A 26,748-nucleotide genomic window follows, 5' to 3' on the forward strand; every position below is an offset into this window, starting at 1 on the left:
GCAGTGGACAGATCCTGAATTAGAAACGGATGTTTATGCAGGCGACCGCACAGCACTCTGGTTATCTCGGCCACCTGCGTCGGAGGAATCTAGCAGGAAGTCTGTGGTCTGACATAAGAGTTTCATAGTACATTGCCTAACTGCAGTGTGATAGTGTGATTCACCACAATGTTATTTCAAAATAAGCCAATAATTTGGAAGTGGCAAACTAACTAGACCGTGGAATATGTGTTACGACAAATTATTTGTTTACGCTAGTGACTCTTGGATAAACTTTGGGGTTTTTTAGGCCGATGGCATTTATCTGTAGTTATAAATGTCAACTGAGGTAGTCCGAAGTGAAACGGAGACCGAGTTCTTGTTGGCAGTGGAGGAGGGTGATGGAGAGGGACTGGAAGAGACTCCGTATGTTAGCAGGAGAGAGAAAACAATTAATAATGGGAGCTATTAGGGGGAGCTCGTCGGCGCAAAGAGGGAGGTCGGGTTTCAGGCCCTTTTGGAGGACTTTGATGGTACAAAACAGGCCTCATTACTGAGATATTATCTCCATTCATACACTTCCAGAGTTGATGGGAGCCCTGCTGGGAAAGATTAGGTTCCTTTCGCCGGTGAACATCCCACATGGCCGAACAGATTTTCTCAGCTCAGGGTGCAACCGGCATAGCATGGCATCATGGGAGCTAAGCAGAGGCCTATTGACGGCCAACGATGTGTGGAATTAGAGATAGTTACCTTTTCTCTGAGGTCATGTCGATCAAGATTAAGTTTCATATGTTTTTGCTTTGCTTGTTTGTTTTCCAGTACATTAAATACACAGTTTTTCTGATAGATAGTTGATAGGTAGTTGATAGATATCTTTGATAAAATAATATTATAAAATATTTTTACAGTTGAAAATGACAATTCTTTGTGGTCAAAGTCAAAATAGCCCATCTCATTTTAAGTCTTTAGATACAGTCAGGTAATCCAGCTATCATAAAACAAATCTTATTACTTAGAAAAGCAAAACCTCCCCTGAATTATCTATGATCTGAGGTACATAATTATACATCTGTAGAATTGCCAGAACAGGATGAGCTCAAAATTTAATACTTACAGTTAAGGGTTTGTTCAAAACCCTTATCTTAAATATGACAAGTAATAACTATTCTTTCCTCTGAAATTTCCCTAATTAAATCTGCATCCACTTTTACAGCTTTTCCTCAGACTGTAACCAGCTGCAGAAGCACACAGCATGACAGTGATGGGTACTTTTCTGTGCCATACAATTTTGTGAGGTGCATAAACTTTGGTTGGTAGGGGAGAAATTAAAGGTAGGGGTCCACTTCAGTTAGGTCTAATTGGGGATGAAGGACTAAGATGTATGAGACTAGAAAAAAGACTAAGCTTTGAACTACAGTAGCAAGAAGCCCAAAGGCCGATGTGCCCAAGGAGAAAGGACTGACTGCGGGGAGCTGAAAAAGACTGCAGACTGCTGTCTCCATAAGATTTTATAGGCTGAGTATGAGCGTTAAAGCTTTAGAGACCTATTAGTTAACTAGCTACAAAGTATGAAGTGACTCTTCCTGAGAAAACACACCTTCAAGATCATTTTCACCCTCTGCCTCTGGGCTGCACACTTCATTGAAACCAGGAGGATATGAAAGTATGTTAGTGTTTCAGAGCAGAAGTTCATGTCACTCATCTGAGTAAAACTTGAAGACAGATAAGCAAGGATGTTGTAAATATTTTACTTTGTGTCCGACTAGAAAATGAGCACTTTTTATGCTCCCGGCTGTTCATGAATTAAATTTCACCACAGAAGCTGACTCAAATGTCCTTTGGGACCGTCCACATACAAGTGCTATTACAGGTAAGGGAGACCTCATTTTTGCTGTTTAAATGTATCCATTTTAATATTGGTTATAAAGACAATAACTTTACTTCTGTACATACTAACTTGTATTGTATATTAACTTGTTATTTACCTGATGATTAACTTCCTCAGAAACTGTAAATCACTTGTGATGGCAACAGTTTATTTTGGTTCAGGGCGGGATGTGAAGTGATATGGCACATCTGAGGAAGAACAGTATCCTGAAGGGAAATGAATTACAGTATGATAAAGGTAAACAATTTTAAGAGTGACATTTACTTTGATTATGAATAATCCAGGCCCCACCCATCTCCTCCCAGTCCCCCAGATGCAAGCCCTGCCCTGAATAAAATGCAGGAAAGGACTGAGCTACCCCACCAAAGAGCAGGCAGACAGCAAGGCACAGAGAGTGAGAGAGAGAAAGACACCCATTTACAGCTTTACTGCCTTGTTGAGTCCGTCAGACTTACTCTCATCCTCTCCCTCTCTTTCTCTAGGTAGCCTTTTTACATTTTCTCTTACACAGACACACAGGCACTCATTGAAATACACTCATTCAACTCAGCTCATTCACAGGCACGGGTCAGGCAGCCTCACATTTCACCTTGCTCTGCCCCTGGCTGAGAGGAGAGAGCCCTGCAAGGTGCAGCCATCACACAGGACACTGGATCCCGCAACTCTGTCAGCTTGGACCGAGGGACCCGGATGCTCCAGGACAATCTAACAAGATCGAGACCATTTCTTTGGGATGGAATTTCAAAGTTCTCATTCATCATTCTGAAGAGCAAGACCAACAGACTAAAGTAATACACTTGAGTTTGAAATTGGTCACTCAGGATTTTTTACCCTCTCTTCCCATGTTCCTGCTCAGGGCTTCTGCGTGAGGCAGAGTGCCCAGCGAAGACCAGCATCATGCCGACTACTTGTGCAAGGTGCTCCTTGGGAGTCTGACCCATCATGTGCAAATGGACACCTACTACCGCTGGTCTCCACTCCGACCTCACCTTTGCCGGCTCAGCCCTCTGTTCTTATCCTTTTCCCTTTTTATGCCTGTCCCTGCTCTTTCTGGCTGGCTCTTCTCTTGGAGGTTGCCCACCTGCACTGGGGCATGACCCCCTTCAAGCGCTGGCACAGGGCACAAACTGCTCATGGACACTGGAGCGGCACACGCGCAGCTACAACCACCTTGAGGGTGACGTCCGCCTTCGGCGTCTCTATTCCGCCAACAAGTTCTTTCTCTGCATCGACAAGACAGGCAAGGTCGATGGCACCCGGCGAAAGAATTACCCTGACAGTGAGTAGACACCCATTCATGTGTCCCTGCAGAAAGGGAGTAGGGCTCATATGGTTTTTATGATCTTCTATCAACTCTCTTATCACTTGTGGTTTATGGTTCTTTTATTTTTCTGCTCGTAGGGTCAGACTTTTATAGAGTATGTACAAAGGTGTTGCTAGGTAGGATTTGTAATACGCAAAACACTTAAATGGAAAGTGATAGGCCTTCACTGTTATACTGGCTTGCAAAATGCTATGATTTGAAATATGGAAGTCTGACTCCATGCCAGAGACAAAAAAAAGACATAAAAAAGGTAATTGTTACTTTATCTCCCATAATTGCAACTTTATATCTCTTAATTGCAACTTATTCTTCTTGTGACTTTGTATCTCACAATGTGACTATTTCTTGTACCTTGCGACTTCTTGTTATTATGACTTTATGTCTCACTTTGTCTATTGCTTGTTTTATTTTTCACTCAGAGGTAGAAACTGACTTCTTTTTTTAAGTTTACGCAGAACAATTTAACTATAAACTAAATAGAAAATCCTTCAGTTTTAATTAGAACATTTAAACAAAAATATAAATTTAATCAGCAGTTAGGTACAGTATCAAACCCGCATGCAAGTTTAACATGTTTTCAACATAAACTTTTCAACACTCTCATAGAAGTTATACATTTAGGGTTACAACAGCTTGTTACTGGTTCGGTGCTATCAAAGAAATTATGATTTTTAAATGTAAATGAGTAGTTCAGAGTATTAATGTACCTTCAAGGTTCTACTGTTAACTTTTTAGTACAAATATGTCCCTTTATGGATAGTGTCTCAGCAGAAAACATTTTAACCCATAAATGTATAACTTTTCACATTTTTATACTTTAGCTTTTTAATATATCACTGAAAATTGTGGATTCTTAATTATATTTCATTTTGAAATAGCAGGTGCATTTGTTCTTAAGAAACCTTGCAGTGATAAATCAGCAACATGTTTCTTACAAATCACTTTCCCCCTGCCTCCCAGTTTGATCCCACTTTTCCAGCTGAAGTTTTACTCTATGTCATCCTGTGTCAGGGTTCAGCGGGGCTTTTCATTCGTTCAAATTTGAGATTTAACTGGTCTGGGTCAGGGAGATCACAGTGGGTTGACCCTGGCTGTTGTGTAAGTGTGTGTTGTTGCAAAAGAGAATGAGTCAGACTTTTTTCCAGGCAGGTTGCTTTAACTGTTCTGCCACTGTGCAGATTTGAACTGTTGCATTACATTTGTTTACAAGTTTCTGCTCTCTATGGCTGTCTCTGATCAGCTTAGATGCATGTGCTTGGTGCAGCTGGGTGAAATTGCACAGTCCTCAGAAGCAATTTGCTTGCACATTTACCGACCATCCTCTCATTTCCTTTCCCTGAATTAAGGTCCTTTTTAGCAAAGAGGGTCCCCTTTACAGAAAGGTATCCAACATTTACTAGCCTTGCAGAATTTCTTAGTATTGCCTTTCCTCGCCTTCTCATTCCTTCCAGGGTTCACATAAGAAGAGGAAATTTTAGATTTTCACAAAAAGGGTTTTGACGTACAAGTTTAATACTTTAGCGAATTCAGAATCAAAATAGTTTGCAATGATTTTGTTTGTGTTGCTTTGCTGCTGTCCACCTTGTCCTCTGCATAGCCCTCAGCGTCCATCAACACTGCTGCGTTGCCCAAACAGCCCCGCACTGACTCTCCCTCTCACTTTTTCCAACTCTCACTCCCAAACTCTCAGGTGCAAAAACAGTTAGAATTAGTCAACGGGCCCTTGGCTAATTGAGGTAGGAAAATATTGTATCAATCCCAGTGAACTGAAGACTGGAACAGCTGAGAGAAGAGGCTTTGATGCAAAAAACTGAAAGACAAATCCAGAGGTAAAAGGATATTATTGCATTCTTGCAAGCATTTGCATTGCTAAGTACAAATTTCTGGTACTTTTGACTTGTAATCAAACTGTACTCACTGTTCCTCTATAGATTTGTAAATTAGTAATACTCAAATTAAATTTATTAACTAAATAATTTTAGCACTGGGTAAAATTAAGCACCCTGACCTGCAGGAAATGGCTTGCATAATTGTGCAAATGATTTCCGAGCATAATCGACCACAAACTAGCCTTGCTTTGGCTCTTATTCCTGAAACTTGTTTTTGTCCAGGTGCTGATACGAACGCAGCACTTTGAGGTTTCAGGATTCAAAGTAGATCGATGTCAATCAGATACAATAAGATTCTCATCGTTCACAGTTAATGGCCGCACAATGCAAACTAGACAAGCTTCTTTGACTATCTTTTTGCAGGTGGGGGTGAGTGCAGATGAAGGATGGTAGTAGTGCCTTGGCAGCGCTGGCAGGTCCTGATAGTGCTTACTGGTAGATGGTACTACCAAAACAGACACAGTCCCAATCCTTTAATTAGCAACTATTGTGCTGTTGAAGGAAGGAGACAAGAAAAAAAATGTCATGGTTTTAAAAGAATCTACCATGAATGGAGATTTGCGCTGCACATAACAGTGTAGTTTCAGCATTTACCAGGAATGGTTAGCAAGCTAGCCAACCAAACTTTGTGAAGAACCTTGTGTGAACCAAACCTTGTGAGATCCACCTGCTGGCAATATTTGCCTTCAATTTAACATCTAAGCCATCAATTAAATCAATGTCAGTTTTCTTCAGATATGTTTTTCTAACAAGTACCAAATGTATTAATGCAATCCACAAATAAAACTAGTAGTATAACACATTTTCTCTGAAAAGCATGGGCAGGAAATTATGAGGATAAAGAAAAAATGGAAATTTCAGTAAATACTGCAATCATTAACCACCACTTGATGGGCGGTGAGTGAGGAAGTATATAAAACGTAACCCAATGTTTCTGTCCATTCTTGTCTTAGCCGAAGTTGTTTTCTTTTACAGTTTTTGAATTGCAGGTACTTCTAAAATATTGCTGGCTGACAAAACCAGCTTAGCTCTTTTTTCCCCTTAACATTTGGCTTTAAAAAGAGCTCTGTTGAAGTCTTGGGCGTATGTGGTTGAGGACATCAAATGCTTGACTTGAGTCCAGGCAACAACACTGCGCTTAAGGAAATAAAGTCATGCGACAGGCATAATCAGAAAAGTCACTTTTGCTAAAATATGGCCATTTTGCAGTTTGCCAGGCCTTTTCCTCCATCTCCCATTTTCTCTCGCTCTCCTTCTTCCATTTCAGCTGTATTTACAAGAGTTGTGTCATGTTTACCAAGTTTCCCCTCACTTTTCTGCATCTTGCTTTAGATGTTGCCGTTTTCCCTTGCCGTGATTTCATAGGTGTGTTGAGCTTGGACCCGAGTCACGGGAAGAAAATCATCCACCCGTTCTGAATATATTGTGGAATTATTTAAAACATATTTCAAAAAGAGAGACTGTCAGTTCATAGACGCCTAGAGGCCACAGAAGAGAGATTGTGCACGGCTGAATGCTGGCGCATAAACTCCTGTAGAATCATGGGAGGTGAAAATAAATTCACAATGTAACATTTATCATTGTATCAGGTTGGGATATGTGTGAGAATATTTTACAGTGTGAGAATTTCAAAGAATTATCAACAGATGAATTTAGAAAATGGATTAACAGTCTTCCAGAAGAGACAGTAAAGTACTTGGGCTCTTTAGAAAATGTGTTAAAGAATGAGAGAATGAATGTACTCTACTAAGGACCTTTCATAAGTGTATAGTATTAGTGAAGCTCCTGGTCTGTGACAGTTTAAGTGTTAAGAGCACATGGGTGCTAGGTGATTCCAGACGCTTCTGGAAAGTCTGGGAATGTTGCTTACATTTAGCCTGTGGGGGCCTCTTGGAGATTTTGGTGCCAGGAAAAAAAAGAAAATCCCACAAATCCTGCCTTTTTAATCCTTCCGATGGACAGTGGTTCAGAATATAGTGAGAAAAAGCTCAAAATCCCTCTCTTGCCAGGCGTTTTTGGCCCTGAAAAAAAAACAAAAAAAAAAAAACAAAACAGAAACTAACAGAGTTGCAGAGTTAAAATGCCCCAATTTTTCTAAATCATTATTTTCCCAAAGGCCAGTTTTGATGTCATGAATGGATGAAAAGGTGCACCATAACAAGCTGTGTGCAGTTAGGTGCAAAGAAGAGCTGAGTAAAACTTAGAGCCAATTAGTTCTATAGCCTGATTGAAAATGTACCTCATGCTTAAATCCCAGTACAGTTAAAATACCTACCTGCCTTTTAGCAAATCAGGTGTGCCTGGTGAACATTACTTAAAAGCTTATAATGTTTTGCTAGTCATCATGTACAGTTGGACGCACAGTTAAAATTTGGTAACGTTTGCTATTGTTCACCAAATTTTTACTGGGGATCCATGTGTTCATGCATTTTATTTGAGCGTGAAAGATTTAGCCATGCTGGTTTTATAAACGAGTTCGCAATTCGCAATACTCACCAACAGAAAGCTGCTTGGTTTTTAAAGTGGCTTCTGTGTATCATTACACTAATGACAACAGAATAAAAGCCTGCAAAATTATGCGCTTGTGCTGCAGGTTTTTGTGAAGTCAATCAGTGTATATGACAATGTGTATTCAAAAGAAGCGCACCACTCCAAGGTCACTAGTAGTCAGATTAATGTTATATAGTCTTGATTAAGATGAGCTTTGCACGTCTACGTCTATTATCTATACTTCGATAGGCAAAATTCAATTGGCATAATTTAATTTACATTAAAATGCTTAGGTGGCATTTTAAAATGACTCATTATTTATTTTGCCTGACAGAAGTCAAACTTTTAAAGCCCATGCAAACTTGTTTTTTGACTCACACTGAATGTCAGTTTGAATCTAGTGATCTCTGATGAGATTACAAAAACGGCCAACAATAACAACATAAAACTGTGCCTACTCTTGCGATGACTTTACTAATGCAATATATATTTACATTTAAAGCTTGAGCGCTCTATATGCCCAGCGGTGCAATTACTGACAGGCAGTCTCACAGTTCAGAAGGTATTGCTCAGATTCTCTCATCTTCGCTAGCCAAACGCTAATGTTTGCAGAAAATTGACCCGAGGCCATTTTTTCCTGAATGAGAAGTCATTAGCACTGTTATTATTATTATAACTTTTTGTGAGGGATGTAAAACAAGTATTAATTAGATCAGTTGGGAACCCACAGCTTGGCTAACTCATGCAGTACCATATGCTGACTAACATCTGCCAAAGCCAACACAGTCCACCTCTCTTGGCTCTGGGGCGAAATTAAACAGACAGACAGACTTGGTCTCATTGTGACTGGGTTCAGGCACTAGGCAGCGGTGAATTAAAACACCCTCTTGGGATTGTAGTCGCTCTGAATTGACCTTTTGATTAAAGCTGTTCACCTTCAAGCATATGTTAACCCAGACAGTGTATCTTGGAGACTCTGAGCGACTACTGTGGGATTCCCCCGCATGCATTAATCACAATTTGAGATTTACACATTCTCCACCTGTCACAGCATATTACGGTAACATTAATATCTAAAACTGCCATTATGGGATAAATATCAGAAGTCGAAACACGGGCTTATTAAACTGATTTCTCTTAGTCTGAAACGATACACGGCTTCTGCTGTATATCTCCCACTGGGTTTTCTTCTCGACCTAAATTGTTACTCTTTATCATTTGTCTATTTATAATGATACATCAATAACTCAAAGTGAACAAGATAGTCCCATAGGTGTTATGAGCTCAAGTTTCTAATCAGGCCTAAAATCTAAGGAAACTCCTTATAAAATATATTTCGATAAGAATGTGACACACCCAGCGCACACATTTACGCTCTTATACAGCTGACTTGTAAAAAACAGCAATAAAACAAGACTGAGTCACTAAAACATGGCCAAAGTATTCCCATGGCTACCGCTGAAAGACATAATATAAAGTACTTTCTAACATACTTTGATACATTCATTTCAGTTATTATTGTGCTTTGCAGGTAGTAATGTGTGATTTGGCAACTTTTATAAAATCTCACGATATAAAAAAAAAAAAAAAAAAAAAGTTTTTAATGTCATGTTTGGAAGGGTGTAGCACAGTTTGTAACTGGCATAATCATAGTTATAAAATGATTCACATATTTAAAACAACATGACAGCAAACAGCAATATAAAACAGTGTAAAGCAAACAGCCATATCACCATAGTAGCACTGTGTAACTCAAATATTTGAGATTATTAAAAATATTTTGAAAGAAAAAATCTGCATTAAATTGATTAAAAGTGACAAAAAAGACATTAATAATGTTACAAAATATTTCTGTTTTAAATAAACTTTCTATTTATCAAATATTTCAGAAAAAATTTTAATACTGATAATAATAAGAAATGTTTCTTGATCTCCAAATCAGCATATTAGAATGTTTTTCGAAGCTTTATATTACCAAGTTTTAGTCTATTTTTGATCAAATAAATGTAGCATTTTTGAGTAGTACGACAGTACGATTCTCAGCCCAGCTTTCACTCTTTCCATACCTTATCATAAGTCAGCTTGTTTGCACGAAATCAGATATAGGACAACAGCAAAAGACGGGCCTCTGTGAAGGCCAGCTATGTGTGCTGAATTGGCAAACAGCTTTATCTCGCCACCCAAACCAAAGACATAAAGTAATTATGGTTTGCTGAAATGCGCTGTCCTAAACTGACAAATAAGGGCATTGGCATTGAGTCCATTCAGCACGATGAGTCATAAGCACACATACAGTAGGAACTGATCCAACTGGATGTATATGTCTGTTTGTTCACCAGGTAGTTGTTGATTGTTAATACTGACAAGTTATATAGTTCTATGATTTGGCTGTTGAAACTTAAATCAGTTTTCAGGAGCAATTGATAATAAATATTTACTGCGCTTCTTTATTGCTGCCTCACTCTGACTTCCACCAACCTTTCTCAAACCGACTACATCTGTAACCACTATGCCACTGCATAATCATTAAGAAGCTGTCAGGATTGATACATTATGTCAATTTCCTGACTCATTTTTCTTTTTGTCTTGCCCCATCACCCCAGTCGTGATTTACAAATACTTAACTTTAAAAGAACTGCAGATTTTCCCACACATTCTTCAAAATCTGTTTAGTTTCCCGTGTGGCCAATTAGCTGAAACAACATTTTCAGGATGTATGTTGTCTGTCAATTTTGTGATCCTTCATCTGCAAGTTTGCACATAGCAGAGCGCACTGTATGTTTATGTATTTATTCTTATTTATGCATGTCTAATCATAGCCAGACCTCATCTTATGAATAGGTTCTCTACAATAATGCTTTACTGATTTCTGACCTAAATGTTATTGCAACCAACTAAACACAGGCCAACCAGTGTAGTCCAATTCATGAACAAATTACTTCAATAAGGAGTTGATCTTACCAGTTATTGAATCAGCATTTTTAGCATTTTGATCACTGCTGAAAATTAATTCAAGTTTCAGTAGACGTCTAATGTACTTATTTATAATGTCAACATTTCACTGCATACAGATTTAAAAAATGGTCTAGAAACAATTTTCACTCCAAAAGATTTTGTAAATTTCCAAAAAAAGTAGACTGAAGTAGTAATGTCTTTTAATAAATACTCCAAAAATATTTGAATCTAGTGTAGAAATATCAGGTGGAATATGCAAATAAATTATTAGTTAGTTTCTTCTCTTTCACTAAGGTGTCCTAGTACAATGTAAAAAAAAGAACATATTTCACAAAGATTATCTGAATTGTACAAGGCACATTTACATTTTATATTCTTTGTGGTTTCCATTATTATTTGAAAATAATGTCATACAACTTAACGTCAACTGTTAAAAGTCTGCAGCACTCTATGGGAGATGTCTTAACACTCTATGTTGCCGAATTCAGTTGCGGTTTCAGGTCAGCTCCGATCAGAAAGCTCCAGACCAAGGTTGAGTAGACATGGGCCAAAAATCCCCCATGGAGGATAGTGTTAAGGTCAAGGCCTCTCTCACTAGCTGAGTGATTTGACAGATCTGACAAGAAGCTGATGGCCCCTTTGTGCTGCCTGTCAGCTTCCAGTTCAGTCCGTCTCATTTCAGTGCTTTGAAACACAGAGTGAGCTCCAGCCATGGAAAACATCCTTCTCCGGATTGACCAAGTGGAACTCCTTGGGCCAGATTAACTAAACAGGGCAAATTAGTGTGAGACCGCAATCCAATAAAAGCACAGATGGGAGTGGAAAGTTCTGGGGGTGATCTACTGACAACGCTCAAATTAAAGAACACATATTCGGACAGCGCATTGCCATAATGAACAATGCAAGCGACCAAAAGCAGCGCAAATTAGCGTAGCGTAGATGACAAAACACAGGTGCGAAATGAGTAAAGACATGCTTTTGGGGTGTTAAATAATGCCACAAATATCAGTATGCTGATTACCACAAACCATTTCAATCCTACAAATGCGTATAAAGTAAAAGACAGAAAAATATCACTTACGTTTCATTGCGTGTCCTGGCAGTATTTTTTTACGTCAAATGGTGCAAATCTGGCCTTTCTTTTAGGATTGTCGGCCATGTTTCAAGTACTATCTTCTCTTATGTTGTCACTGCAGAACAACCTTTGTAACTCCATTGCTATTTTTAGGTGAAGTACTTTGTCTAATGAGAGTAAAACGGGTGACGTGATTGATTTGTGTGCTAGATTATGGTAATTGTTCTGTGTGACAGCAAGTGTTAAACCCTGCGGACTCACACAGATTCTTTAGAAGTTCAAACACAGCTTTGTTTGAATGTACCTTGCATGTATTTTCAACGATGAGGTAGTATGCTCTCGTCCCCAAGCCTGTTTTTAGTTAGGACGACTGCATCTGCATTTTGGCAGGCAGACGGTTCTCCTCTCATGCAACTTGGTGCAATTAACCACATTTCAACAATGACCTCAGCCTTAATCCTGGGCCTTTTGATAGCGCTGGGTGCAGAAAACAACAGAAGCCTTGAGTCACAAAATAGCCCTTGAATCTGCTTGTAACTATCCGTATGGGACATTCATGGCTACCCGCTTGCTGGCAAAAGAAGTGATGCGTGATTTGGAGGCACTGCTGCACACCCTCTCCTTGATTAAAGAAAAGCCCATTTACGGGGGTCTGCTTTCTTTCCGTGCCACCTCTCGCCTTTTTAGTACCTCGTAAGACCAGACACACCAGACCATGTCTTCGTTAACCTCTTGCGCCTTCACAGTCCTCACGACAGAGGAACTGCTTCGCCCTCCGGCATGCTAAAACTCTTAGTGGGTGGGTGATTGTCTGCTCGTTTTTCCAATGAGGAAAAATGCTAGCTAGGGAACCATCCTGAGGGTTCGGTTTCACATGCGAAAGAAGCCAGATATGTACTATTCAGCCTTTAGGAGCAATAGAAATCGGTCTTGTTGAAGGTCTGGCCACTAGTCTACGACCACCAGCGCAGTTACAGCAACCTTACACAGTGATGCAGAATAAAGAGAAGGAAGCCTGGATCATTTATTAAGACATATTCAGAGAATATATCTTTAATATGAGCCAATTTCATCTTAATGCAGTGGCAAATTTATTCTACTTGTTTTAAGTGTAAACCAGCTAAAAACGTGAAATCTGTAAGTGCAGTAAGACAAAATACACTGATGTATAAATCTGATGCGGTGAACTTTTTAATTTGAAATTAAGTTAATAAAGTTGCTAAGACCAACACTAAAATTTTATAGGGCCAGTGTTACTAACACCTTGTGCCAGCGGAAAACGTTTTCTTGTAGCGTTAAAATAGTATTAGTATAGCGCAGTGATAAATTAGCGCTAAAAAAAGATATGGATATATTATTGAATATGCATTTGTAGGCGTTTCCTTTTCAGACGCAAAATTTATGGGAGGCGACTATTTAAATAAATCACACAATGCAAATTACGTCTGTCAAATTACTAGAATTTTGTCTCACTAAAATGTGTCCCCGGGTACATTTATGCCATGAAACCAGGTAAAATTATTTGCTTATTGATGTTAGTTAGTATTTGTAATATTGTTGCATACAGTGCCGCCAATGTAAAGATTTTAAAATAAAATTAAAGATAACAAAAAACCTCCAGCTGCATTATCTGTATTTTCATTATAACTTAATTGGTATAAGCATCAGCTTATTTTTTGGTAAGCAGATTAAATAAACTGCCGAACTTGAAGCGTCTTGGTCTTGGACGTTGTGGGACATTCTTGTTTTAGGGGTTGATGATGTAATCTGGCCTCTGACCCTGGATCTATTGACTCTGGAAGTGGGTTCCTTATCTGGGACAGTAATTGACTAATGAAAGACTTCCTCTGCCTTGTGAGAATCTCTTATCGCCGTGCCGAAAGCAAGGTCTTATTTCTAAATCTTGACAGCATTGTTTAATCACATTTATACCATACGCACAAAACAATTAGCTTGCTTGTCTCTGATCTGTTAATGAATATACGTATACAACTTCAAACGTGCCACTCCAAATTTAACTGTAAAATGCTGAACATGAGTAAAATAACGCGCGTAATATGACTAGAAATCCAAGATTGACAGGCACCACAGTGGTCAGTATTTTAACAGTTTTATTTGACTTTCAACCTTTTAGTTAGAAACTTCAAACGTTTCCAAACATGAAACCCTTCTACGCATCGGGAGAAGGAGTCAGTCACAGAAAGAGCTGTCTGTAAACGTAGACAAGGCAGACGAATTGACAGAAAGAGACTTGGGGCCCTAGCTAAGTCTTTCATTGTCCCCATCTGACCCCTGCTCTCCTTCCTGGCCTCTGTGCCTCTCACCTAGGCCGTCTCTCTGTGTGCGGGGGGTAATGGGATACCTGTCACTGGCTCTAATGGCCTTTGAAGGACCTGGCTAATCCCCAGAGCTTGCATTCAGCGAGCCATAAAAGCGAAACGAGGCCAAGGGCAGGCCCCTGAAACTGTAACAGCTCTGAATTGTGCGAGAGGGAACATCACCCAAGTGTACAACCCTGGCAAATGAGTGTGATAATGGACTCTCAACTGAGTTCAAGTGCCTTGATGGTGGTGGTTCAAATTTGCACAACCTCACTTGCTGGCAAAATAACATCCTAATGGCTTCTGTGTTGGTGCCACCAAGGGATGTGTCTCATATCGCTACCGTATCGGTTATCTGCCGATATTAGACTTTTTTGATCACTATTGCTCCATATTGGATATTTAATTGTGCGTATTTATAACCCTATTTTTTATATTCGGATTGCTGTTGCTGTCATCTACTGTTCACCTAATGTCTTTTACAAACAATAATAATTTGATTAATAAGAGTTAAATACGATCTTTGGCAAATCCCATCAACGGAAGTCCATTCTATCCATTCATATTTGGTATCATTTGGCAATTTACCATTAAATAGGCTAGTCGATTTTAGCATTTACTTATCGAAATCAATTAGCATAGGATATCATTAAAAATTGTCAGCTTATCAGTATTAGTCAGCAATTGTAATTCCGGCATCTCTTGTGCCTCCAAGAAAAATATAACATGAAAATAGCAAAACACTATTGTAAATTTAAACCTTTTTGCTTAGGAAAAAGATATAAACTTTAGAATAAGTAACTTTTGTTAACTATTAAATTCTAGCAATATTCTAGCAATATGAATGCTAATAAGCAACTAATATGAGTAACCATAAAATAAAGTGTTACTATATATATATATAGTGGTATAAGTATCAACTTCACTGCTAAGTGTTCTGCTAGAGGGATTTGGGGTAAAATTCTGCAGATCAATTTCAGTATTAAGGATAAATTTCCAACCATGACTACTCTGGTGCATAGAATAGAATACTGTTTTTTATTCTTTCATTCAGTCCAGCCTGAGTGAAAATGACATGCTCTTTATTATACTGGAACCCTATGAAACACATGGCGAGAAGTAAAGAGCAAGTCAAGTCTGAAACAGATGTTTCACATTACAGCCAGTGGACATTTATGAGACTGGACAGTAAATGCTTGGCAGAATTATTTAGCTTCAACGTGTGTGACACGGTCAAAAATCTTTTCATTTGATTTTATTTTTAAAACCATTTCATCACCTTAAATTAACTATAGCAGTTCCTATTTGCTTTTGTTCATACTGTCTAAAATATGTCAATATTACAATCTGAATTTCTTTTATTATAACGAATTATTATTAGTAGTATTACACACTTTAATGTTTCAGATCATCAAACAAATGTAATTATTAATTAGAGATAACACAAGTAATGTAATTCAGCCACATTGGAGGGTTTTTAAGGTCATGCCTCAGCATCTCAGTAGGATTCAGGTCAGGACTTTGACTAGGCCACACGTTTTTATTTATTTATATATTTTCAGCCATTCAGAAGTGGACTTCAAACACTTTTTGACACAGGGCCATGTGGTTTTGGATTTTGTAATAAAAACCTTTTTCAATTTAAAAACTGCATGTTGTCTTTACTGGCATTATCTTTGATTAATATTTACATTTGTTTGATGATCTGAAACATTAAATTGTAATTCATTGATCCACGATGGATTTCAGTGTTTTATTTAAAATGTACTTAGACTACATAATCAAAATTTTAATAACGGTTATTCATTAGCTTTTTGTATAGAAACATTCTTAAGGAGGTCTAATTATTTTGGAAAAAAAGTGTCTATGGCTTGAAAAAAAGCATTGTTGATGGTTCATATAGCAACTGTACCAAGGCCAAAGCACATCTAGTTCAGGCTTATTATTGCCGAAGAATCTATTTAACGACCAATTTAATTGTGAAAAAGAGCATGTTTACCTCACACGCAGGCCTCTGGTGCAATGGATAGCAGACTAATAGGATGAGAAAGACTGATGTTATCAAAGCCAGCGTAGTTTAACACACACCACCCCACCCCCTGGAGATGGCAAGAATGTGGGAACGAAGAGAGAAATCAGGCCAGGCAAAGAATCGCCTCAGCCACGTCCTTTCTTTGCACTCTCGTTGTTTCTTTCATCCCTTTCTTTTTACTACTTTCACAGTCCGGACAGACCCAAATGCAAGCGAGTACATCTGAACAAACCATTGTCCTGCTTCTAAATGGTAAAAAAAAAAGGTGTATTTTTCATTATATTTTATGTGCTGCTTGCATTTCTTCATCCCACCAAAACATTATTTTATTTTAATTTTATACACTCCAGGCAAGGCGTTTCAAACTATTTTGATGTTCTGTAACTAATAACAGGACATTCAGACATTTTTAAGTATGACTAAAATGTCCAAGCCGTATATTTTAGGTGCCACCATATATATTACATATAGCTATGTTCAACCAAGGGGCCATATGTGTCTCAAAATAACTGGTTTGTTTAAACTTGAAATTGCTTGTGAATTAATCAGCACCGTGTAACATTCAGTTTAATACTTAAAATCAATTGACATGCAGATGGACTCCCTTTAGTACCAAAATGTCTAGCTTTTTCTACACATCCAGCTTAGACGGAGCATTGGAAACTGGTATAATAAACAGCTCAGCCGTACACATTTATTACATCAATAACAACCATAAGTTACTTTTATGGCTGTGTAGGGTGTCATGGGATCTAAATAAGACATGAGAATCATTACTATAGGCTGAAACGCCTAGACAGACTTACGTAATTTGAATAATATACAGTAATACGAAGCCAAGGTGGAAAGTTGCACTAAATATTGGAGCGCAGACAAGCTATATTAGTACACTACGACAGAACCACTGAGGTTACAGTGTCATTTTCACAATTCGACTTTAAATGTAGTGCATATGTGTAGGTATTGGTGGAAAGTTTTAGAATAGCTTTATGTGTGTTGAGAAGATGTGTGTCATAGCTTGTAGCTTTTGGAGACTTCAAAGTTATGATGCATGTCCAGAAACTCACGCTGGAGTTTCTCAGCTGTTCTCTGGAATATTTTTAGGATCATTCAGCTGTTAATTAGCTCATAAATTTAACGAGCCAGCACAAGCTATTCATGCATACAAGTCAAGTCGTTTGACCATGAGTCACGCCAAGAGTTGTAAAATGGTACTTTATGCCATAAACATTCATTTTCGGATAAAATCCATTATATTATCTGAGCCCAACAGAACACCCAAAAACATTCTAACATCGAAAGAGGGCCCAAAATCATTATTAATTAATTATAATTATGTAATCAGATTACTTTTTCACATAACTAGTAAAGTACCGCACTGCTTTTAAATGTACAATTTTACTTTTACTTCCAGTTACTTTTTCAAATAAGTAACGCAAGTTACTTTGTTTTCTCATGTATTGACTGACAGCTCTCCTGTCTCGTCTTGAGAGAAATTGGGAATGAGGGTCAAGAGGCAAAGGCACTTTCTTCAGTAGGAGGCTTATTAGTTTTATTTTTGGTGTGAAAAGAGCTTTTACAGTTTCCAAAAATATAACTTTTGGACTTTCCAGCATGTGATGCACAAAGGTAAAATCGTATGCAGTAACACGGCATTGTAATGCATTACACTTAAAAGCAACTTTAACCAAGACTGACCATCAGAAGATAACCTTTTCCCCCAGGGCACCAGCATTCTGTGAAAATGCGAATTTGAGTGTAACACGGTCCAAAAGTAGGGCAGAGAGGTTTCCCGCACACTTGAAACTCAAGCTGTTTAAAGCAGCGGTGACTGGGGTGGGCTCACAGCCTGAACGCTCATCCCACACACATAGGCCTTGAGTTCATTCGGCTCAAGAGCACCTAGGAGGAGGCTGATCTGATCAAAGGTGCTGGTCACGGCCATTAGGCGCAGCAATAAGGACCCAGCATGAAAAGGTTGTGATCTGAAAAGGGTTAGGAAAGAAAAGGAGAAAAAACAACATCAGGACCCTCTAAAGGAAGAAAGCAAACTGTGAAAAAATTGAAAAGGTACGTCAATCAACTACAAGCACCCAGTTGGACACAAGAGATTCCCAGGCTTTCACCCGAAAGGGCGACAGGCCAGAGAGGGCTGCTGGAGGGGGCAACCTGGGAAATTAAAGACCCTCTTTAAAAAGCACGTAAGGGAGGGGGTTTGCCGGAGAAACTTAGCTCCATCTTTCACCCTGTCGACCCCCTTCTTCTCTTTTAATTGATGTGGGTGGAACTTTGCTCTGTGTGACAAAAGCCGGGTCATTAATGAGACCTTGTCAGCTTCCAAATCTCAGGTAGGTAACAAAGGCCTATTGGGAGCAAAGGGCCAGTTGAAGGAAACATAATTTTAGGAACCTCCTGACCTCCGCCCTGGCTTTGCTTATTACCAGCATCTACATCCCGCGTTCTTCACCAACTCCTCCTTCTGCTCCTCTCACCCGACGATAATTCGGACAAAGGAATCGCTTTGAGAGCTCCTTCCTGCTTTTTTTTTTTTTTTTTTTCTTAAATGATTTGCTTTCAACGTCAAAAAGGGCTGAATGATCTGAAGATGGGCTCACTTCCAGAAAGTAAAGGGTGGGAGATTAAGGCAAAAGTGAAAGAGTAAAAAGACTGTGCAAAGGGCTTTCAGAAGTTACATGTGAGATGGGAAGAATGGGTAGTCTACACTTGACTAAGTCTGAAGAAATGAGGATTTTGCTTGTAATGGTGCAAGCAGCTTATTGCCAGCTCCGACCGAAACATGTCGAAGGTCAAGAGAGTTTGCCGAAGATGTAACTCGATGCAGTTTCTCCAACACAGTCTCGCAAACAATTTGTACCCTTTTTTACTAATTCGCATGATTTTTAATAATTGGTAGGTTGTATGAATTAGACAACTCGTCAAAGTCTTTACAAATTGCTGTGATATTAAGCTGGTTTCTGAGAAATTGTTTTCACCTATCAAACTCGTCGGCATCCCTAATAATTCATTCATTAACTTTTGTTCTGTGTTCCTGCGCAAAAAAGGTCTGATCAATGAGGACTACAATTAGTCGGTTCTAAAAACAAAGCTTGTGTTAACTGAATAAGGAGTTTATTTTTTTATATATAAATACAATATTTCACAATAGTATAGCATTATAAATAATGTATAATCATTTTTTGTAGACTGGTCATTTTTGACCAGGAACCCCAAAAATGTAACATGGTGTGGATAAAACAGGTTTTCACATGCCTTTTGTGAGCAATGTTTTAGCATTGCGATTACATTAACCTTTTTGGTGAAAAGAAAATCTTCTGATTGTTTAAATGACTTTAACACAACATGAGGGTTAATATTGTAAAAAAATACCAGCACTAAAAGCATAACGGGTGTATATTCTAAATGGTCTATCCATTCGTATTACTCCACTGTACTCACTACAAAGAACCATCTTTGTTCTGCCAGGATTTGGGTTGAGATGGTTAAACTGCAAAGTATTTTACTGTTTTGAAAGTTTTAGGTTTTTCCATGAAACATTTAATTCCTTGAGCACTCCAGAGACCGTGAGCTTAAGACACAATAGAGGACATTTTCAAAAGGGAATAAAGATTAATAAAGGTCCAGCTGGCCTTTATACGTGTTTGGTCATGCGTCAAGAACTTGAATAATTTCACCTGGATTAATTTGAACCGACTGTCCTTTGGATTTTTTCTCAAGTGTTGTTCAACTGAGTTCAAACAATGGTATAAAGAATGTATCATTTATATGAAAATTAGATGACAATTGCTGGGAGAATGGGATTTGTTCTTTTTCTTTTTTTTTTTAGAAAGATATGGTTTTAGCCCATTAAAATAAGGCACTAAAACCAGTTCTTTATTTAGGAGGTCTTCCTGACTTTCGCAGCTGAACTGGACTTGACTCGCACTTTTGTGCAGCTAATAATGAAAATAAGAAGTAACGGCACTTACTTCAGACACCAGTGTTTTTCATTTGACTGGAGCGTTCCTCATAAACTCAATGTGAGCTCCAATCATCTAGGAGACTGGCTGGATGTCTTATGAGCTGTTTGCACGCGTCCGTCACCAAAGCTACCATGTTTGTAAACACGGCAAGTAAATAACATTAGCCTTCAAAGGACAGACATTTTAGAATGAGGTTGCAGCTGTATACCTGAGCCATCTATCAGCACGTCTTCATGATGAAGCGATATTATCCGCTTAAGTTTACGAAGAATGACGTTAATTCATTTACGTATTCACTGTTACAAGAAAAAGATTTCATGTCACATTCTGTTGCCTGTCAGCTCTTGCCCAATTGTTTCCTTTATATTATTTTGTACTATTTTAACATATTATTTTTATCCTATTTTTTGTTACTTTTATTGCAGTCAGTTTAAATTACATTTATGCATTTGACAGATGCTTTTTATAGAATTTATTAATTAAATACATTGCTTTGGATAAGTGCGTCTGCCAAATGAAATGAAAATGTTTTTTTAAATAAATTTAAAAAGTCTATATATATATATATATATATATATATATATATATATATATATATATATATATATATATATATATATATCAACCACAAAATACATATAAACAATTATAAGTTTGTCACATAGTGACATTTTTATAATATTTTACCAGTTACAGTAATTTCATTTCCAAACCCATCAAAAAAAAGCTTATACTCAAGGATGTTATTCTATTGTCCTATTCTGTTTTTCAAGTCTTTCTGACAGAACACGGTATTTTTCATCATAATAAAACGTGTGTAATTCAACAAGTACATTCATCCCAGGAAGTGTCACAAAGCGGCAGTCGATAATTAATCTATGAGTTTAAACTGGAAGAAATGGCTGTTGAGAAATAGCTACACCTGCTCAAACCTGACAGCGAGGGTTTACTCAGTCACAGCTGAAAAGCTTTAGTCAGAGTCCCAAACCCAAGTTCTTCGGTCTGCCACCTGCAACACATGTGTTCAACAGATCTGCCTTCCTGTGTTTTTTTGTGTTCATTTCCCAACTGGCGCTAGGTCAACATCTCATTCAGCACCTCGATGTGTTACAGTGTTTACAGTCCTTGTCCAAAGCCAACAGCTGATTTGTCTGCACTGTTTCCCCTTGCTGTATTATAGAGAGGCACCCAGCTGACACCAAATGGTTTGCAGAGTTTTGGACTTTTTTTCTTTTAAGCTGCTTTTTATGAGCCTTAAAACTCGTGGATGCTCCCAACCGATAACATCAGACAATATGAAGTTTGTGATGTAATGGAGAGGAATGCTCTCAATAAGCAATCAATGTTTTTTTTAACAGGACAATCTTAGGTCGTCTCCAAAACAATCTGCTTTATTGTCGTGACTATAGTTCAGCCTCCATTTTAGAGCATAAACAGCAGTGGAAGAACCTAGTGTGATGGACGTCCAACCGTAATCCATCCGAAACCAAATTGCCCGATCATTAGAAGAAAAAGGAAAATAGCTTTAGATAAAGTCAAGTAGGTATAATGCACTTTTGACCTTGACTATTAATTTAATTAATTTGTTATAATCTAGAACAATTAATTAAAATGAATTACATTGAATTAAATTCAATTAAACTGATAGGGCCAAAAGGCAGAGGATATGTGACCGTCTTTTGCCAATTCGTAGAAAATTCGATATGCAAAAATTCATTGGCATGCACTCGACTGAGGGGTAAGTTGTAAGGGATAAAGTTTATACTTATTTGTTTCATACAAATCTCATAAATTACGACGTACGAGTGTATAAATGCGGATGGAATTCCAAGAGCTGTTTTCTCGATAGAAAAACATATTATTTCTTCCGTACAACCACCAGAAAACAAGGTAACCATAGTTTTATCTCCAACATTGTACGAATCAGAAATCAGTGCAGCATATTGTCATTTACTACACTTTTGTTCATTATGCCATGAGTGCCACGTCTGGAAATCTAGGTTCTTCTTGGTGGATTCACAAAGAGCATCATTCAAACTCGTCTATTGTAGTGTGTCCAGTTTTTTCTTGTCCTGGGAGAAAAAAAAAAACAATCCCTTGAGCATATGGATGCCTGGTTTTCTAATCAGCAATGATAGAGTGGCTTTTGATGGAGAAACTCCCCCTTTAAACCAGACTTCTGTTTCTTTTTTCCCCTCTTCAGGTCTGATGGAAATCCGATCTGTCAGTGTGGGAGTTGTCGCCATCAAATCTGTCAGCACCGGCCTGTACTTAGCTATGTCCAAAAAGGGAACGCTCTTCGGATCGGTAGGTACATCGTGACGTTTCAGCATTTATAGTGTTAGGGTTTTGCTAATTACAGAAACAAAAAATGCTTAAATCTGTGTCATGCTGTGAACATCCTGCGACCAACGTTTGGTCTTTTACCGGAAAGTCAAACAATATTCAGACACTTAATGTTTTTGTGAAGTAAGTGCGTGCCACCAGATAGTTGTTTTGTGGCTTGTTTAATGAAGACGCCCCATCGCATGGAGCACTGTAACTGCTCTCTGAGAAATCTCACCCTGGCAATCTGTCACCCAGCCATGATAAGATGGCTTACAGATGGCTATATCTGTCCTCCAATCCCTAGAGTAAACATGACAAACCTTGGGAATCACTCGAGGCCTAAGCACCCTTCTTTTCTTACCCTTTTGAATGATTATTAGTCACAATCACTCATTCTACAGCGATCTTATCGTACTGTAGGCTAAAGCTGCCTTGACCAGGACTCTTAAGTGTTATTGTCATCATCCCTTTTCAAGTTAATAGCTTTATCCAGCTGTGGCAGAGTGGCAAAACTCTCTTGGCTTCGACAAGCAGCTTTTTGAGTCCATGCGAGACGGTGACGGTTGATTTACAGTGACAGGCTGGTTGAGATAAATACAAATGCGTAATGGGTACACAGTATGTTTGGAACATAACTCACTCTCAGATTTCTGATGCTGTTTTCACCACATGGTTCACTGAGCTTGGTAGAACTGGATGGTTTAATATGCCAAACACTAAAAGGAAAACCACATTTATATTTGGACATATGATCTGACAATTTTTGAGTTTAAACAAAACATCTGCTTTTTTTTACATCTCGTGTAACCAGACTTTGGCCTTTTGGAAATAAGCTTGGCCTTTAAATTTTAAAATATATTTGAATAAGTCATTTTTACAAAAAAAAATTATTTTATTAACTCATTATTTTAGTTGGTAAAAGCCCACAACCCAAATTCTAGTCACTGCATAGCATATACATGCCAAAGTTTTGCGTATCAATCCTGTGATTGTCTTTTTAGAGTACTGTTTATATGCACTTCCATGAGATCGAGTAAAAAAAAAAAATAAAACACAGAGTAGTGACTCAACCAGCACTCTCCATTTTACTCGTTGCAGGTCAGATACAGCCCCAGCTGCAAGTTCAAAGAGCGCATCGAAGAAAACGGCTACAACACCTATGCCTCCCTGCGCTGGAAGCACAAGGGGAGGCAGATGTTTGTGTCGCTGAACGGCCGAGGGAAACCCCGCAGAGGCCACAAAGCTAGACGGAGACACCCATCTACTCATTTCCTCCCTATGCTGGCCACATAGCTGGACTTATGAGCAATGCTATGCCATCTGCACTTGATGGGGACTTATTAAATGTTATTAAGTTCTGGTTTGTCTGTTTTTTTTTTTTTTTTTTCCTGAGTACTGTCGCACAGTACATTAACTTATTACTGTGTCTTCTGGCTCAGCTTAAGACCCAGTACATTTTAAAGCGAGGGTGTTAATATGATGTATATACAGGTTACGTATTAATGTTATTGTTGAGTTAACTAGGCATTTTACTGCATCTATCTGTTATCCTGTTATGGCTGATTTCTGATTGACATCGCCAACCTAGTCTCATTGTAAAAAACATACTGTATATACAATTCACTGCAGTTTCCAACTGAAATGAACACTAGTGGCAGTAAAATGGTGGCATTTTGTACATTATAAAAGACTGTGCTCTTCTTTTTAAAAAACAAAACTCTCAAAACCAGCTATACCATTCAAAAGGTTTGGCATTAGCATTTAGTTTAAATTTATTATGTTTTTTATATATATATATATATATATATATATATATATATATATATATATATATATATATATATATATATATATATATATTGTTAATCAAAGAAACTTAAAAAAAAATCATCATGGTTTATACAAAAATATTAAGCAGCACATCTGTTTTCAATAATGATATTATGAATTATAATAATGAGAATTGTTTTTGAAGCACAAAATCTGCATATTAAAATTATTTCTAAGGATCCTGTAACAGACTAATGGCTGGGTGTGAGTTCAGCAATGAATTGCTTTTTAAAATATACTAAAATAGGAAACAGTTCCTTTAATAGTTTTCAAAATTACTGTTTTACAGTATTTCCAATCAAATAAATTTAGGATTGGTGAGCATAAAAAATTTTTTTTGATTCCGTTTAGTGGAAATCTTCATTTCACAGTGAACTGAGAATTAAACCTTTAGCGCCACTCACCTGACATTTCATTTCTGACTTGCGGAAATATGTCTAGGAACCTGTTGTGGCTAGAAGGGACACACATAGTACATTGTGACAAAAATTATGCTATATTTATGTGTGCATGCCCAGTAGATCTGTATACCATCTAGCCTTAACCATTGGAACCAGCAAATTGCGTCACATTTGTTTGTTCTGGTGAAAACGAATCATGCCATTTCACTTGGGAACTGCAGGGAAATCCGTAAAAAAACCAATGCAATATCATTTTAAAAAACCACATTAACCACAGTTGGTGGTTAATGAAAGAAAACAACAAAAACCGTTGAATCTTGAAATACGAACTTGGCAGCTACATTATCAGTATGAAAGCCATTTTAAGTACAGAAAAATTGTGACCTTTTTTAAATCGGAAATTTGTAATGATGTAAGAAGAAGAATGTCACATATTACTCTGCCAACATGCACTGTAAAGACCAATAACACAAAAAAGTGAGAAACATACAACATAGGTAGACAAAAAGTCAGACAGATGCAAATAGATTAAGTACTCAGAACAACTTTTAGCATAACAGACTTCCTGTAACACTGCAGTGTTTTATACCCATTCTTACTGTCGCATTAACATGTCGTAAAATAGAACATTTAATATATTTCAACCTTTTGAACTCTACTGTTCGGTTGTGATGTTATTGTCTATGTTTTGTCCTTCGCAACCACAGTCTGCTCCATGTATCGGTGAGAATCTGGCTCCCTCCACGTGCCACCGACCACAACTGCATGTTCTGCCTACTAATGATCAGCATCACCTGCTGAGTGGTTAGCCGTGGCAAAAAGTCCAAAGATGCTGTCCAAAAAGGCAGAATTCTAGCCGCACTAATGGAAGCTTCATCTGTTTGAATCAAAACAGGGGTCTGCTTTCACCTGTTGCTGGCAGCCGCTAAAAAGCTCCGGAGACTTCTATGCCCATCTCGCCTGTTAGTCAAAAAGTAAAAGGATTTTATTCACTGTGCGTAATGTTGGTTGACATTTTGCGTAGTTATATGTGTTTGAACAAGGCGATGAAACTAATGGGGTATGCTGAAGTATGTGAGTATATATTATATTACAAGAGTGCTGTGGTTTTTATTAGCCTCATTGATTCTCATCTTATTTGCAGGTTTAATGACAACGAAAATTCTTAATGCTACTACTTTTCACATAATGATCCAACAAAACTTCATGATATGGTCACACTTGGGCTGCAAAGCTTGGAAGACAGTAGAAAAGCTCTATTCAGAAGGAAAATCACACAAAGTAGGAAGCCAAATGATCTAAAGGCGGTTTTAGCTTGATACTAATTGCACAAAGAATATTTGTTCTCTGGTTTCTATAAAACATCTATGTTCAGAAACCAATATGCTTGCTCATCAAAAACCTACAGTAGGTCAACACTACAGTCTTAAACAGCCACAAATGGTTCTTGGTACAAGAATTCTTTGTTGGACCTACAATGTAAAAATAAAAGCCACACTAGAGGAACCTTTAGGAGAACATGTAAGAATCCCATTTGCAGGTCGCTCAAAACTCAAGAATCCTATTTTGTTTTCAAGAAACTTCAAAATATATCTTAAGCACCTCAAAACCTTTCTGTTATCATGGGATTGCTGGAAGAACCTGTGATGTCTTCAAAAGGATTGGAGATATGTTCCTACATGATCTTCAAAAACTGTCCTCTATTTAAGCCCTACAGATAAATTTTAAGCAAATTGTAAGCCCATTATCATACAGCATGCTATATTCTCTTTTAATCTATATTCTTCATTGTCTAAAAAATAAAAGCACTTTAGTTTTTTCTTTTTTCCTCTCTCACCGTGCTACAGGCCAGGAATTCAGGCTGTAGAGCAGAGTGTCTGTTTATGCCATTTTTTTTTTTGCTTGAAAGACACAGAAAGAAACATAAAGAGGAGCCTGTAATTATCATTGTTGGTCTACTGTCCTGTCAGTTCGCTCGCCAGAGAGACCGGAGTGATCTTTTGGCAGCACTAGGACGAAAGATCAAAGCTGTAGACCTTTGATCAATGCTAAAACAGCCCGCAAAACGTCTCTGTGGAAAATCAGGATGGAATGCCTGAGAAAATAAGAGGACAAGACCCTGGAAAGCTTGGTGAAGACATCTTCTGTCTTCTTCCATTTTTAGACAGTGGTGGCAGTTTGATTATTCAGATTTCAAAAACAGTGGGCTAGCTTTCCTGCATTACATTTTTTATATACATTATATTAATAATA

General features: G+C 37.9%; 1 protein-coding gene across 2 annotated transcripts; it reads left to right on the forward strand.

Annotated features, from left to right (window-relative positions):
- Window positions 1-1,919: 1,919 nt before the first annotated feature.
- fgf22 (fibroblast growth factor 22) lies at window positions 1,920-24,011 on the forward strand. 2 transcript variants are annotated; one of them, XM_043223454.1, is made up of 4 exons: window positions 1,920-2,264; window positions 2,353-3,149; window positions 22,140-22,243; window positions 23,363-24,011. In XM_043223454.1, the coding sequence occupies exons 2-4, from the start codon at window positions 2,813-2,815 to the stop codon at window positions 23,555-23,557; spliced, it is 636 nt and encodes a 211-aa protein (XP_043079389.1). In that variant the 5' UTR covers window positions 1,920-2,264; window positions 2,353-2,812; the 3' UTR covers window positions 23,558-24,011. The 2 variants fall into 2 exon arrangements, with proteins under 2 accessions (XP_043079389.1, XP_043079388.1); XM_043223453.1 differs by having other exon boundaries at window positions 1,920-3,149.
- The last annotated feature ends 2,737 nt before the right edge of the window (window positions 24,012-26,748 follow it).

The sequence above is a fragment of the Puntigrus tetrazona genome, chromosome 22 (genome assembly GCF_018831695.1).
Source record: "Puntigrus tetrazona isolate hp1 chromosome 22, ASM1883169v1, whole genome shotgun sequence".
Classification (NCBI taxonomy): domain Eukaryota; kingdom Metazoa; phylum Chordata; class Actinopteri; order Cypriniformes; family Cyprinidae; genus Puntigrus; species Puntigrus tetrazona.